At 34.7% G+C, this 17,421-nt stretch overlaps 1 protein-coding gene across 2 annotated transcripts in view; it reads left to right on the top strand.

Annotated features, from left to right (window-relative positions):
* The first annotated feature begins 4,988 nt into the window (after positions 1-4,988).
* LOC143257132 (carcinine transporter-like) overlaps positions 4,989-17,421 on the top strand; it is a 28,086-nt gene continuing 15,653 nt past the window's right edge. The window contains exons 1-4 of one of the 2 annotated variants that reach the window (XM_076515411.1): positions 4,991-5,196; positions 9,802-10,433; positions 14,417-14,520; positions 16,166-16,320. In XM_076515411.1, coding sequence (XP_076371526.1) covers positions 9,918-10,433; positions 14,417-14,520; positions 16,166-16,320 — 775 coding nt within the window. In that variant the 5' untranslated portion in view covers positions 4,991-5,196; positions 9,802-9,917. Of the gene's footprint in view, positions 5,197-9,801; positions 10,434-14,416; positions 14,521-16,165; positions 16,321-17,421 lie in introns of both variants that reach the window. The other variant, XM_076515412.1, reaches the window with a different exon arrangement.

Genomic DNA, 17,421 nt, shown 5'->3' with positions numbered 1-17,421 from the left:
TCAATCTAAGGCTTATCTTGAACATCTGATCATCAAAACTTTGTCCACCATGATGGTTCATGTTTTTAATTAATCATGCTAGTAACAAAATAAAATGTGGAACATGGAAGAGCAGCTTTGGTATAAATGGGCCAAGTTACTGAGGGAAATTTTGTAAAGGAAGAAAAACGAAAATCGTTAAAAAACAAATAATAATTTCGTAGTAAAACTGAAGTCTCAGAAATAATATCAACTAACATATAAAGACTCCTACGATCCAGGTGTTATAGTACAGTAGTGGTATTTATAACAGAATCGTGATGAAAAAAAATGGCAGCTGTAAAAATCACCTCTACAATCATCATTAAAACGTCTGAATATTAACAATGAATATTAAATAGAATTGACTGAGCATAACTAAAACTCCTTGTACTGATAAAACCGACTAAATCACTATACATGTTTGTGGAGTAAATTAAAATTTCACGATTAAAACGAATTTTCATCTAAGTAAGAGATATTTCCAGACCTGAAAAAATTACAAACCTTATCTCTCTAACACTTTCAGGGATCTTTTGCGTCTCGGGTACGAATGATTTCTTTCTTGTACCGAAAAGAATACTAGTGTGTGTGTGTGTATATATATATATATATATATATAACGGACGATGCGATACTTTGGACGTATAATTAGATTTGAAGATAGGTTGGTAGAGGTTCTCCAATCGTTCCAATGGTATTTGGGTATTTTGCCCTGGAGGGTCAGGTTCACTTTGACCTCTTCCTCCTTCCTGAACTTATTTTCCCTAACTGTTTGTATGTTAGGTCCTTTTCAGGGCAATGTCCATTTATAGTCTATTATTCACAGTAGTCAAGGTAGCTGGTGGCAATTTTTTTTTTTATCTGATTATTATTTTAAAATACATAAATATGTAAACTATAAATATTATATTTAAAGTTTATATACATACATACTTTACTTTACTTTATTTTTCTTTATGTTTAAAATATATGTTAATTGGGGAGAGATATTTAGGATTTTCTTCATCATGTATGAGGTACCTATCTAGTTCGCATAATAAATCATTTTTCATCCATTTTTTGTTAAAATATCTAATTGTAATATTTAGGAGTCTATCTGATATGGTTGGTATGTTCGAGTAATTGTGAATGAATTTAGATGATGTTGATCTCGGTACTCTGTATGCTGTTGTGAGAAGTGTATTTTGTATTGTTTGTAGTTTAGTTTTGATTGTTTTATTACTTACAGTTACCCAAGCTGGAGCTGCATATTCTATTACTGGTCTTATATATGTTTTGTATATTTTCAAAATGTTATCTGTAGATGCTCCACTGTGTTTACCAGTTAGACTCCTAACATAGTTGGTTCTTCGCCAAATTTTATTTTTAATTTCGTTGACATGATTGATCCAAGTTAATTTTGAATCATAAGTCAGACCTAAAAATTTTGCTGATTGGGCAATCTGGAGTAGAGTGCCATTCATATATATTTCTAGCTGTTGTTTTCTGTGTTTTGTCGATTTCGTAAAGAGTACCAGCTGAGTTTTTGCTGTGTTTATTTTAATTCTATATTTTTCACAGTATTCACTAATTCTATTTAATTGTGGTTGTATGTTTGTAGCTGCTATCGTGGGTGTTGCAGCACTTTTCCAGATTGCCACATCATCTGCGAACTGTGATGAGAATCCATGATTTGGATCCTTCAATGGCATATTGTTTACATACATGATGAAGAGTATAGGGCTAACCACCCCTCCCTGTGGGACACCAGCTAGTGGAGTAAAGTATTCGGAAAAAGTTCCTTCTACGTTTACTCTACATTTTCTGTTTTCCAGAAAGTTAGATAACCAGCGAATAATTCCTCGCGGTAGTTCCATTTCATTCATTCGGAACCTTAGACCATCGTGCCAAACGGTGTCGAATGCTTTCTCGATATCGAGGAAGCAAGCGACTGTACATTCTTTTTTTGTTGAAACTATCTATTATAGTTTCGGTTAATCTTATTAAATGATCTGTCGTTTGTCTAAATTTTCTGAATCCATTCTGTTCTTCTGGTAATTTTGATGTTATCTCCAAGAATGTGGAGAGTCCATTACTTATTATTCTTTCGAGAATTTTGCCAACACAGCTGGTCAGACTGATTGGTCGGTAGCTATTTGGTTTATTCGCTGGTTTTCCTTCCTTATGGAACATTAATATATTTGCTAGCTTCCAAGAAACTGGGATATATCCTGAGGATAGCGATAGGTTAAATAGTGAATTTAGGTGGTCAAACAATTTCGGAGTGCCGTTTTTTAGGAGAATAGCTTGTATTTCATCTTCTCCTGGCGCTTTGTTTTTGGTGTTTTTTTATAGCTTCTAGTATTTCATGTAAGGATATTTCCTTTGTTAGTAATGTGCTTTCATAATCAGTGTTAGAACTTATATTTGTATCAGTTATGTTTACTGGAAATATTGGTTCATATTGATGTTTATTGTTTGCTATGTGATCAGTGACTTTATTGTAGAAGTATGTATTCATATCTGGATCTGTGTGAGTTTTAAATGTATTTTGGAGTTGGTCCTTGAAAGCTTCGGCTATTTCTTTATTTGTATGTGCAATGGTGTTATTGTGTTCAAGTGGAGGATATTTCTTTGTGTTTGTGTTTTCATTTGTGAATCTTTTAAGATGTGACCAGAATTTTTTCGGGTCAGTTATGTCATTTAGTTTATTACAGTAATTGAATAGAGGTTCTGATGAGTTTGTTAGTTTGTTTTGAATTTCGCGCAAAGCTACTCGGGGGTTATTTGCGCTAGCCGTCCCTAATTTAGCAATGTAAGACTAGAGGGAAGGCAGCTAGTCGTCACCACCCACCGCCAACTCTTGGGCTTCTCTTTTACCGACGAATAGTGGGATTGACAGTCACATTATAACGCCCCCACGGCTAAAATGGCGAGCATGTTTGGTACGACCGGGATTCGAACCCGCGCCCCTCGGATTACGAGTCGAACACCTTAACATGCTTGGCCCTGCTGGGCCGTTCTGATGAGTAATAAAAGTGAATCAAATATACGCTCGCCTCATGTTTGGTATTGCTGGTACACAAAAATATAATTAATAAAAAGGAAACAAACAAATACAATAAAAAAAGATTAAATTTTATAAAGACAAGTAGGGATTGATATATAGGTAACCTAGCTAGTTTTAGTCATTTAAAAAGTTTTAATGCCATAAAAATTATTTAAACGAGAAAGTCAGGACTACAAAAATTGAATTATTTTAAAACTTTAAAAAATTATCCCTACTTTCGCTCAGGCTAACACAACAAAACATTATCTAAATGTAGGGATATTTTATTTTTATTTTAAGTAACTCAGTTTTTGTAGGTTTAATTTTCTTATTTCAATACTTTTGTAGCATTAAACGTTTTTACGTTACTATAGACAACTAGACTATGTATCCATATTTATCTTTATATTGTTTTATTGTACTTTTCATTACACACACCTTTATAGTAGGGGCACGGCATGACTAGGCGGATAAGGCAATCGACTCGTAATTTGATGGTCGCGGGTTCGAATCCCCGTCAAACCAAACATGTTTGCCCTTTCAGCCGTGGGGACATTTTAATGTGACGACCAATCTCACTATTCGTTGGTAAAAGAGTAGCTCAAGAGTTGGCGTGGGTGGTGATGATTAGCTGACTTCTCTCTAGTCTTACACGTCTTACACTGATAAATTGGGGACGACTAGCGCAGATAGCCTTCGTGTAGCCTTGCGCGAAATTCGAAACAAACAAACCAATCCATGGCAGGTTACTACACCATGTGAATTAATTATTTAATCTTAGCCTTAATTTGATGCTGGTTCGTCATTCTTAACGAATAAATACGTCTATATTTCTTGTCTTATAATTTTGTGGAAATAATATTGCTTCTATGTTGTATTTTATATATATTTACCTATACTTACAAATCAAGTTGATAATCATGTACAATTTAAAACTATTTACATTCTTAAGACATAGTTTATTTATTAACAGGCTAAGCTTGGTCTTGTCTTTAGCTTGTTGGGTTTGAGATCGAAGGATTCACGGCTCATGTCGTGAACCCACTGAACACATTCCGCACTTTCGGATGTACGTGCGTAATAAAAGTGAAAGTCAGCACCATTATTTGGCTCATGAGGAACCAGGCAAGTCTCTTTTGGCATGGTGTGCTTCTAGCTGACTGTCTTCACCCTTAGTCAATGGTTTCAAAATTCAGGATTGCTATACCTAAACACAAGTAGTGTCAGATATGGGATATTTACCCCTACTTTATCTAATGCACATAATGTGTCGTATTCAGGTTGAAAATCATAACACCAATTGTTCATCAATCAATATATCTTGGTTACTGTTTCACCTTGCGACTGTAATCACCAAAAACTTGGTGTTTGAAAACGCTGTCATTCATTGTAAAGGAAAGTTATATACACAGCTCTTCTGCAGGATGTGATAACATCCACTTGATTTTATAAAACTACATTCTTTGTTTTTTTAGATCGTAAAGTTCTTTCTAGTTACTGACCTCTTAACCAGTCCTATATAATTTAGCCAATAAATATTTTTAAGTCTTCTTTTTGTTTCCAGACAATATCAATATCACTCGACGGTCATGTGTGAGCTGAGTTAGATTGGCTTTAAGCTAAAAGATAGCGCTGCGCTCGATACTTGCTAACTTCAATGTTGTGTGTTTTCATTATAAGCCAGTTACCATACTACAAGCTTACAATACGACTAAAAGTTATCTTATAATGAAAATCACTTTAAAACTTTTGTGAGATATTGATTTATAACATTAAAAATGAATTCTTAAAACTTATTTTTATGCATATTTCTAGATCAAAACAGTGAGGTATGCTTAGTATTTCCTGCCCTCTATTAGTATATTCATAAACTAACCAAACCGGTCTTTAGCACTTCAACACCAATAAACGTTTATTCAACCAATGAAAAGCCGTATATTTCTGTTTGCTGTAATCACTGAACTACAGCAAAGATTTCTAGGAATTTTCAGAAACTTCGTACTCAACTAAATCGTATAAAAATGTTTGTTATAAATATTTCTTAACTGTAAATGTTGTACCAACGATTTCACGCTTCTACTCTTCTGTGTACAGTGAATGCAGCTCGAAGTTGTTAAGCTTGTATTACTACAACAAGTCGGAAACTTGTAAGTAACGATTTTTGAACCACACATATATATAAGACTCAAATGTTGTTGTTTTAGATTTCTTATACAGTAGAGTTAAAAATTTTAAAATGTATTTTTAATATTTCGGTTAACACATAATAAAGAACAAAATATTTCTGGTAATCATTCAATGATTAATTAGTAATATATCTGTCTGTGAGGCTGTGTTGGTGATAAAGTCATACATTAATAATAAATTTGTTAGGCAGTGAAGATAAAGCTATACAGTGATAATAAATATGTTTGTTTGTTTGGAAGTAAGCACAAAGCTACACAATGTGCTTGCTATCTGTGCTTTGCTCATTATGGTCGGTTTCGCTGTACCACTAGAGAGCGAAATAAATCTCTATCAGATTATGTTGATGATAAAGTTATACTATTATAATAAATCTGTCAGTCAGATTATGTTGATGATAAACTTATACTATTATAATAAATCTGTCAGTCAGATTATGTTAATGATAAAGTTATACTATGATAATAAACCTGTCAGTTAGATTATGTTGATGATAAAGCTTTACTATTGTAATAAATCTGTCAGTCAGATTATGTTGATGATAAAGCTATACTATTATAATAAATCTGTCACTCAGATTATGTTGATGATAAACTTATACTATTATAATAAATCTGTCAGTCAGATTATGTTGATGATAAACTTATACTATTATAATAAATCTGTCAGTCAGATTATGTTAATGATAAAGTTATACTATGATAATAAACCTGTCAGTCAGATTATGTTGATGATAAAGCTATACTATTGTAATAAATCTGTCAGTCAGATTATGTTGATGATAAAGCTATACTATTGTAATAAATCTGTCAGTCAGATTATGTTGATGATAAAGCTATACTATTATAATAAATCTGTCAGTCAGATTATGTTGATGATAAACTTATACTATAATAATAAACCTGTCAGTCAGATTATGTTGATGATAAAGCTATACTATGATAATAAACCTGTCAGTCAGATTATGTTGATGATAAACTTATACTATTATAATAAATCTGTCAGCCAGGCTATGTTGATGATAAAGCTATACGGTAATAATAAATTTATCAGTCAGGCTAAGTTGTTGATAAATTTAGACGTCAGAAGTGTAATGTTATCGTCAAAATGGTACGTTGTTCGCTCTTCTATGTAAAGTGTTTTCTCAGCCCAAACGAGCCGTTTTTGCATATAAATGAGTATAAACCTGTTTTATCCCACAGTATATAAACCTGTTTTATCCCACAGTATATAAAGCTGTTTATACTATTTATCGTTATAAGTGTATGTCCTTCATAGGAGTGACGTAACAGTCTGAAATCTGAACACATTACTTTATTTCTGTAATATCCCCATTTTCCACGTATAGTTACTGAGTGTTACGAGGACGCATGAGGAAAGTTCAGAACTTCAACAACAAGTTAAAACCGGTTGTTATGACTGTACCGGGGGGTAGAAATTATGTTATCCAACTCACCAGAACATTCTATAACTATAAAGTTTCACTTTTAGTATAAATGAGTTGAATAACATTATCATTTGGAATTATAGTATAAAGTGAACCCTTTTTACCCATTTTAAGCGAGACTCAGAGCTCAAGGGTTCAGGGGGTTGTGTTTACGAAACTGTGGGTATGTGCACGTCAGTCTTTATCCGCGGTATAGTGGCTCTTAGAATAGTTCAAGTTTCTATATTCGAGTACTAACTTTTAGCTCATAGCTCTCTTAAGCAATTTGAGATCTAATTACAGCTTTAGATTCAGGAGCTTAAAAACCTTTTGACTGGTGTATATGATTATGCCCAAACTCTAACAGATTAACTTACTCTATTCCTACCTAAAATAATTTTAATTTGAGGGTAGGCTGGTAGAGGTCTTGAATTTACTCGCACCTTACGCTTAGTATTGCTGGCAGACAAAAAATATAGCTAATAAAAAAAGGGAGAAAGGTCTCGTAGATTAATTTATTGGAATCCTGATAAAAAAAAATTCAAATTCTGCGACTATTGAGGATCCCTCTTTTTAAATAATTCATAATGTACAGAGTAATTAACAAACTAACTGGAGCACTTTTCTTGATAATTGAAGTTACTTTCCTGTTGATTATGTTTCCTTTGTTTTCAAGGCTATAATTTTCATTTTAGAAAAAGCGATGAGGCAACTTCTTCCTATGCCTCAATCTGTTCAACTGGATTCCGTCGATATTGTATTAGTTCGAGAAAAACAAAAACTAAATAATGAAGAACAGACGTCATGTTTGAGAAGGGGCATTGGCGAATATGAATAAATGAAATATTTCTGAGCGAATGATATAATAAATGAAATGACCTGCATAATTAATTTCGATCTTACTGTACTGTTATCCATGAAGCTTAAAGGTGTAATGTTGTTCTTCCAATCCAGAGGCCCCTTACCATCACTGTGGTACCTTAAAAGGGAAGGCAGATAATCAATCATCGCTAACTTGTAATTCTTGGGAAATACGTACATAGGTGGATTTAAAATACTTAACTTGATCTGGGGCTTATCAAATAATTAACTCCCTGCATAGGGAGTTGTGGTTTTGTTTTGTTTTGTTTTTAATTTTGCGCAAAGCTATAGAGAGCTACCTGCACTAGCCGTCTGTAATTTAGCAATATAAGAATACAGGGAAGGCAGCTAGTCATCACCACCAATTGCCAACTCTTGGACTACTCTTTTACCAACGAAGAGTGGAATTGACTGTTACATTATAATGCTTCTACGGCTGAAAGGGCGAGCATGTTTGGTGTAATGAGATTTCGAATCCGCGACCATCATATTACGAGTGGAGCGCCCTTGCCGGGCCTTGTAGTTTTGAATGTGGAACAAGCTTGTATACCTTTAAATATAAAGGAGTGAATTGTTTGGACTTTAGACGCTAATTGGAAGGATACAATTCAAGTGCACGTTAGGTAAATTATAAAACTTACCAAATGTCATAATTATAATGAATGTCTTCACACTTCAGTGAGAGAGGAAGGAAGAGTGATTTGGCTCTATGGTAGAGTTCTGGATTTCTGAACTGACGATCCGAGTTTGAACCCGTACAATATCATAATTTATCATTCCCCTACTTTAAGGTGTGAATGCGTTATAAGAGTGGCTGTCAATTCTTTAGCATGGAAAGTAGGTTGTTGAGGCTACTGATTTGCTTTTTCCTATGTGTTTAGTAGTTTAAAATTAGAAACAGTTGTGGTTAGCCTTAGTAGTTCTGATATAAAATACATATAAGACCATGTATGATACGTGGTAGTTCTGATATAAAATACATATAAGACCATGCATGATAAGTGGCAGTAAAAGTTTTCTTTTTTTTTAGAAGCTTTCCTTGTTTTGTTTCTTGATTTTTAAATTTAACAAGTTTTCCATACCGTGATTGGCAATACTCTCGAGTTTGGTGAACCTCCCCAGTACTTCACCAGTAATATTGAGGTCTATGCTGCTAAAGTTAAGGATTCTATATGGATTCTGACAATCCATATAATCTAAATATATTTTTACCTTCTGCCTTCCTTTCAGTCTGAGATACACAGGATAAAATGTATTGGTAGCACGGACAATGAAATACGTCAGTTCTTGAGTAATAATAGTTCCCGTAAATTCTGATAGTAACTTACCTCTGAAATTAGGATAAAAAGATGTTCAAATACCACTCGTGATCAATATCTTAAGGTGGGGCTATCTGAATTCAAGAAACAAATTATAAGAACTGAGAGAAATAGCGGAGAAATATGAGAAACTTTTGATGACAAAAACCCACTTGAAATAAAATGTGTTAATACACATACAAGCCGTACTGAGATTCGGATATGAGAAACTACCCTCGCCCTGTTTAACTTATACGACTGGACTACATGATTGCAAGGATACATCAACAACAACCAAAGATGGTGTAATTGTAGCAAAATAACCTGAAATACGAATATCAGTGTTTTTGTTTAAGGAACAGCTTTAAGGTTTCATGTTTACACGTACAGTTGTTCCCCGTAAGTTAGTAGTAGGTGGCGGACTTACAGCGCTCAAAGCTGGGGTTCGATTCCCGGCGGTGAACTAAATGGGTGTGTTTTGGTGAGTACAAAGCTATTGAGTGGGCTTTCTACGTTGTTCCAATCAACATTTCAAGGTGTAAACCCTTCAAGCTTTACTTAGTAAGCCTCTTGAACAGTGATTTACCCATGACTCACTAGGGACGCAGTGCAGCGAGTGCATGGTGCCCATTTTGCAGCTTTGTACAGAGAAAGTAACAATATATCCAGATTCATGTACACGCATGAAATTTTAAAGTTGTTGTTTGTTTCTTACAGTGCCATACGGTTAACGATGCACACGTGTTTATGACCTTTGATTTTATTATTCATCATGTATGTGTTATATAGAAACTACAGCTAGTAATTTCACACAGTGCAGATTATGAGTAATTTCTGCTGATGTTTGAGGCTTTTGAAAGTTTGTAATTCTTGATTTTGAACTGCCACATCTGGCACTTCTTTAACTTTAGCTTCCTTTGTTAAATATTTAACATTAAAAAAGATTTGATAGTCTTACCATAAAACTAACTTTTTTGGGTTAGTTTTGTTTAAGGTGTCACTGACCCACGAGGACTACGAGAAAGTACAAAAAATAACCCACAAAGATAGGACATAATAGAGGTTGTAAAACGTAAATAATACATCCAAATAACAACAAATGGAATCAAAAACCACCTTTACAGAGGAAATGGAATTAAGAGCATTCTCCAAGAGTAAAGATGAAGATGGAAATCATCATGGACTGAAAGAGAACGGTAGTAATAAATCTAAAGGAAAAGCACAGTTCGAAGACATTCTCACAGATGTCGGAGAATATGGAATATTCCAAAAAAGACTTTTGTACTGGTTTATGTTTCCCATTTCTATACCGATAAGCTGGGTTGCTATGAATCAGGTTTTTATTTTGTCAGTTCCTGATCACTGGTGTCACATTCCTGAACTAACCACAACCAACCTCAGTGTTTGGCACCAGCTCCGTCTGGTGGAACAACAGTATGGACAAAAAAGAACTAGCCGATGTGAAATGTACAACTTCAATTACAGCAGTGTCCTCCTGGAAATGATAGAAAACCCAAACTTGAATATAACTTCATCCGCGAACCTCTCGACTCAGCCGTGTCAGAACGGGTGGGTTTACGACCAGACACTATACGACTCAACAGCTTCCACTAAAGTAAGTATTTAGGCAAATATCTGTCTGTCTGTCTCTCATGCTCTGTATCTTCTGAACAGTTAATCGTAGGAAAAATATATATATATATATATATCAGAATGGTTCTTTTCAATAGTTAAATACAGGAAAATTGATGATTTTTTGTAATTTTTATATTGATATCAACATCGGTCCAACAGTCTGAGAAAAACTTATTAAAAACTAAAATGTTTCTTTTTTTTTACTAAAGAAGATTTAAACAGTATTCTTAAACAGCTGACAGATGGAAATAAGATACAAGAAGGTGACTGGATTAACTCTGAGGGGTTACAAAAATAATTGGGAAGTTTGAAAAACGATAAGACTCCTGGATCAGATAATATTTATCCAAGGGTTTTTAAACAGATCAAAGATTGGATACGTGAGCCACTCACTACTATTTTTTGTCAGTCCTTGAATGTTAGGCGGATACCAGACAACATGAAATTAGCTAATGTAACTACTCGTTTCAATGGAAGTACTAAAAATTGCCCCAGTAATTTATAGACTCATTATTCTTACATCAGTTGTGGGAAAGTCTGTTAAAAGATGCTTTGCAAAGCAATTTAGCAAAGTTTAGATTTTTTTTAATAGTCAACATAGTTTCGCTAAGGAAAAACATTTATCTTACAAATCTTTTGACATTCTTTTAAAAGTTAATGTTTATGTAAATGAGGGTAAGAGTGTAAATTTGATGTTATTTTTTAAATAACGTATGACAGGGTGCCACATGAAAGGCTTGTGAAAGTTATCTCTATGGATGTGTGGAATAAATTAGCAAACTGAACAGAAGAGGGGCTGGATGGAAGAAAGCAGAGAGAATAGTAGGAACAGAAGACATAAATATGTAACATTTGGTAAAGTAGGAGTCAGTGTCACTCAAGAAAGTTTTATTTTTCTAACGGGATGATTGGCCTTTGGAATGAGTTGCCTTCAAATGCTTAAGAGGCAGTAAATTTAAATGAGTTTAAGAAAAACCGTGATAAATATGTGAATGACAAGGACTGGTTTAAGATTCGTTTTTTTATTTGTTAATTAATAGTTTAGAGGATGGGGATTGTGAGATTGTTTGTAATTAAGCACAAAGCTACACAAAGGACTATCTGTGCTCTGCCCCCCACGGGTATTGAAACCAGGTTTCAAGCGTTTTGAGTCCATAGACATACCGCTGTGCCATTGGGGGGCTTTAAAGGATGGAATAATCGAGATGGGCCAATAGATCCCATGTTATCCCAAAACATTATATTTTGTTAAACCATGATCTTCATACACTAGGTTGATTGTGGAAAACATATACGGAAGAATGGTGTGTTCTGGTAAGAAAGCCATACGACTGAGCCTTTTGCAATTGGAACGATGTTGCAGGTCTATTGTCAAGGTGCACAGTGTTCAAACAGAACATGACTGAATATGGCGAAATGGACTGCAATGATATGATGACATTCCCAGGTTGTTTTAATATTATGAACCCAAACCTTTGTATACTGCTGTACTAACGTTACGCCGTTAGAGAATTGTAGGAAATACAAATGGCTGGTTAATATTCAAGACAATGCTGAGAATTTTATATTAATATTCTAAATAACTCAGTAAAAAATATGTATTTGTACACATATAATATTCTTCAAATTTTTCAAACCTTACGAAGTTTTATACAGCAAATTAGGAGAAGTATAATACCATTGCACTAGGCTTATTATGAATATTTAAACGTGTATAAACCGAATGGGCTTCGATAAAGGCAACAAGAAAAACTTTCTTATGTTGTTGGTTAGAAATGACTGAATAGAAACGTACTTACACTACATGTTAACGGTTAGCGTGCTGGAGTGCAAACCCGAAATTTCATGGTTTGCCTCCCATTCCCGAAAAATGGTGTTCTGTACTTCAGTATATTGTAACCATAATGATCGAATCCTATTATGTGATTACAATGGTAACAAAATTTATTGGATCACCCAATTTTTTTAGAGTTTTCTTTAGAATCGTCTATCTGTTTTAAGGTCTTAATGGATGTAGCTACAAATGTGTTTCATGGATGATGTAAAATACTGTCTAATTATTGCAGCAGTAGTCTTATAGGTTGTCTTGGTATTAGATCTATTATTTTTAGGGTTCTTAGTGAGAGTCGGTTTAGAAGCCTACCTACTACAACGTGCGTGTGATGCTGGCATGGCAAAGAGCTGCAAGATAACTACGGGAAAAAGCAGTAATTGTTTCTTTAAACAAAGAGGGATTTTCGACAAGGCCGATTACTAAAAGAATTAAATCTAAGCAATCTACTTTAAGCCAATTGTTGCAGAGACATAAAGAGACTGACAGTGTGGATAAACAGAAAGAAAGGGATAAGAAGTAAATTTCCACATCACTACTGATCGTGTTCTGAATGCATAAGCTTGTATGATCATCAACTGTCGTCCACAGATCTCAAAAGAGCATGGCAGGGCACTTCAGGCAGCGATGTTGCAGGTCTATTGTCAAGGTGCATGGTGTTCAAACAGAGCATGACTGAACATGGCGAACTGGAATGTAATGATATGATGACATTCCCAGGTTGTTTTAATATTATGGCCTCGCTTGTATTATTAAATTGATCTCCTAGCAAGACAGCCACGAAAGAAACTCCTGCCTCACCAACAACATGATGAAGATGAGACTCAATTGAAACAAAAAGCATGCTAATTGAACTGAGTGATATTCTCAGACGAATCAAAGTCCAACCTGCACGAGTCTGATGAGGACCACTTTGTAGAATGTTCATACGGAGAAGAGTTTCATCCAGCATGTTTGAGTGCAACTGTGGAGCACCTGCAGGCTCAAGTGATATGAGGATGCATCTCTGGCTAAGGTGTGAGACGCCTGCATATTGTGAAAGGCACTATAGAATTACTCCGCTCCATGCCACAGAATTAAAAAAGGTCGGTAATATTCTCTATGCAGTAGAACCGGAATAAAGAAGGAATTTCACTCCATGTGTATTGAAGGACATCTTAGGTTTTATTTCATTGCTTCAGGTGAGGGACCGTCTTCGAAAAGATAGAAAAAACACAATAAACTGACAAGGCAACAGCCCAGCTATGAAACCTGCCGTGGTGAGTAACAAAGTGCAAGAGAAGAAACAGAGAAGAAATCCCTTGGAAAAGCAAGCCTTGTGTGGCATCATCAATTCACCCTTGCTAACATTCAGTCTTCTGTGTGCTCTATACCACGGCGTTGTCAAGTACATTCAGTCTCCCGTGTACTCTATACCACGGCGTTGTCAAGTACATTCAGTCTCCCGTGTACTCTATACCACGGCGATGTCAAGTACATTCAGTCTCCCGTGTACTCTATACCACGGCGATGTCAAGTACATTCAGTCTCCCGTGTACTCTATACCACGGCGATGTCAAGTACTTAAGAAGGACAGAAAGAGTTCAAATATTAAAACAAAAAACTGACTCTGTGATCGATTTTTCTTATCAATAACATTAACAGCGTTATCTTTAAATCTATGATTGTTAGCCAGAGAACATTTATTGTATTATCCTTGTATATGCTGATCATCTGCTGTAGTACGTTTGCCACGGTTAAGGAAGATTTATAAATACGTTTAGTGACTGAAAATATGAGTCAACTTAGACCACAAAATATGCATAATTGTTTTGTACTAGTTTTGTTAGTTCCATAATTTAGAATCTCTTAAAAGTGGGAAAAAGTTGGGTTATGCAATATTTTTTACCATCGTAAAGTAACCCAAGAGTTGGTGATAGTTGTTCTTCACATTACTTGCCTTTACACCATAGTATAATTTTAAACCACTATTTTATATATCTATTATGAAACATTTTATGATGGTGTTAACTTTAAGAAATCATGAAACGAATGTCTAATTATTCAACTTAGTATGTTTGTATCCCGAACGTTAGGCCTATTTTTTCATTACTTACAAAATACGTTATTTTTCATCTTACTTTATGTTCCAGTGGGACTTGGTGTGTGACAAGGACCATTTTCCCAACCTCATATTCACACTGTTCAGTGCAGGAGGAGCTGCTGCTACTCCAGTTTACGGTGCAATATCGGACAGGTGAATTGTGTTAAATTATTTACGTCTTTGTTGTGAATATTTCTTAAGTCAACGAAAACAAAAAATCAAACCCTTTAACTTCTTTTGAATGTGTATATATACATATATATACAGTTTTTGTTAAATATTTTAATCGATTAAATTATCAGCCACATTAATGAGATAAGTTTTGTTAACATTGTTTTTAAATTAATTTACAAAGATACTTTAATTGGTGGGCGGGAGTTTAGAAAAAGCAAGTAAACAAAATTATCTAAAGGCGCAGAAAAAAATGTTCACTCTGACTTTAAGTGATATAAGAGTTGGGTGTTTGCTCAACATTTTAAAAAAATAAAATAAAAACTCAGGTTCTTTTTTGTACGTCCAACGTACTGGAGACGTTTTATTAATTTAAAAGTGAGAACACTGATAAAATGTACGTGTTTTTACATACTTATTTCACTTACAATATTTTTAATATGGACTAATAGGTTAAATTTCTCTAATATACGTAAACAACGATTTGTTTGTCCTGAATATACGAGAGCTATCTGCGCTAGCCGTCAATAACTTAGCAATGTAAGACTACAGAGAAGACAGCTAGCCATCACCACCCATCGCCAATTCTTAGGCTACTCTTTTAGCAACTAAGAGTGGAATTGTACGCACATTATAAGACCCCCATATGTGAAAAAGTGAACATGTATGGTTTGACGCGACCCTCATATTACGAGTCGAGCTTCCTAACCACCTGGCCATGCCGGGCCCCTTAAACAATGAAATCGCAATACTACATTATTGATCATAAAAGAGGTTTAACTTATGACATTAGAACCAAAAATGTGATTAGTAAAAACGTTTAGCGTACTATACAGTGATTGATATATTGCTAAATACATACCTGCAGCACTAAAATTAATGAGGTGAAACCAGAGAATTCTCTTTGACACACTTTAACGGTGCGCGAGGTTCGCACTCACGACTCTTAGGTTGCGAGTAGAGTGCCCTAACCACCAAGCCGTTTAAGTGACATACGAAAAAACTGCAAAAACCTACACCAAATGAATCATTTTAAAAACATTCCTCTAAAATTACACATAAAGACCATTGCACTAAGAAAGTTTACACTGTTTATGAAGTAAACAAATATACCATTAGTATTCTAATTAATTTTATTACTTGATACTGGGGTTTCATATGGACTGAAACATAGAAAGTGAACTGTTTCAATCCATTCTTATTTTATTTTTGTCAGTTATTCGTTGTAAGTGTTATGACAAAGATGTTCCCTCCTTTCCCTTGACTCAGCAGAAAGTCCAAGGTATTATAATGCTAAAAATTTAGTATAGATACCCGCAGTGAGTGGTGCACAGATAGCCCGTTGTACACTTTTGTCTTTGTTTCAAAACAAACAAACGAAATAGGTACGAAGCAATATGAAGGCCCTCCAGGTATTAAATAGTATTAAAAATCGCTGTTTTTAGCAACAATCACTTCCGTAATAGTTAACTCAGTAGTTCGTGGCCTGTATGGTAAATAAGTGCATTCCGTAATATAACTGTTTTCATCATATTTTATGTAGAACATATACTTACGAGAATTTAATAATGCACTGTATTTAATATAAACAATACATAAAGCCATTCAAGTTTATGTTTTTCCTTAGAATTGGAAGAAAGCTCACGTTCTACATTTGTGTCGCTGTGACTGTTGTGTCAGGGGTAATTTCAATGGTTGTCTCCAATTTTACAATATTTGCTGTGTTGCGGCTTGTCAACGGATCTCTAAATCCAACAATCTACCAAACATCATATATTATATGTAAGTTAGACATTTTTCTAAAAATCTCGGAAAACTCGAAACATAGGGGGCTATGAAAGCATTGCTGCAAAGGTTATCATAGTAACCCATATTATTGCTTTTTCTTTTAATATAAGTATAAATGTTGCCATGACAACATAGAGCATTTCACACACAACAACGAGAGCGATGACTGTCTGAAAGAAGCCTGTATCTATTGGACAGAATACAACAAACGTTCAACCAACCAGATAAATCCTCTCGAATACCACATCTTTCATGTTTACGAGTCCTTCCACACTGTCGTATGTAGGTAAAAGAGTTTTGCATAACTTTTATGTCATTTGTGATGGACCACAAAATGCCATATTCCCAAAAGTTCAACAAAGGAGCTTCATCAGTGTGATAAGAGTATCAGTCATAGCCTTAATGGAAAGTGGAACCTTCTTACATGCATCAGTAGCAAAGTCGGCAGTTACCAAGTTACATAGGGTGCATGAGAATAGCGCTATGAGTAACCAAACTAATATCCTGTAACACTTTACACTTTTGTCTTGATTTGAGCAACAATGTAACAAGACAAAGGATTATAGCCATACAGTTGCAACACAGAGCAACTACGGCCATGCCAGAACTTTACAGAGAAGACAGACGAAGCAAAAGTAATGGTCACGTGATGGGTCAGTAAGGTCAAGAAAGATGCAGAAAAGATTTGTCTACCTGAAAACATCAAGAGTATTGAGCGATTCCAGGCACATAACAATTGGTAGTAGGATGGTATCAGGACTGGTCAACACAATCGAAGTTATGAAGTGGATATACGAACAGAGACCAACACTAATCAAAGTTCAGTCAAAGTAGGCATGGATGCATGAGTAGGAGCAATGTGAGAATATTGTGTTGTATGTTGTGTTTTAATGGTCATTGGCCTGAACTAGTGGATTCAGTTGATTTGTAATACTCTTGTCAACACGTGTCACATCTTTCTTAACTTTAATAAGTCACGTATGCCTTGAGATATTCAAATTAAGCAAGTATTACATATTTGGTTGTTGAAATAAATAACATATGCCTTCAGAAGTCGCTAAATCAGGTATTGCCTGTTTCTTTTAAATATTGAGT

This window comes from Tachypleus tridentatus, chromosome 7 (assembly GCF_004210375.1).
Source record: "Tachypleus tridentatus isolate NWPU-2018 chromosome 7, ASM421037v1, whole genome shotgun sequence".
Lineage (NCBI taxonomy): Eukaryota > Metazoa > Arthropoda > Merostomata > Xiphosura > Limulidae > Tachypleus > Tachypleus tridentatus.
Note: the sequence above shows the minus strand (reverse complement) of the source record. Positions and strands in the feature narration are given on the sequence as shown.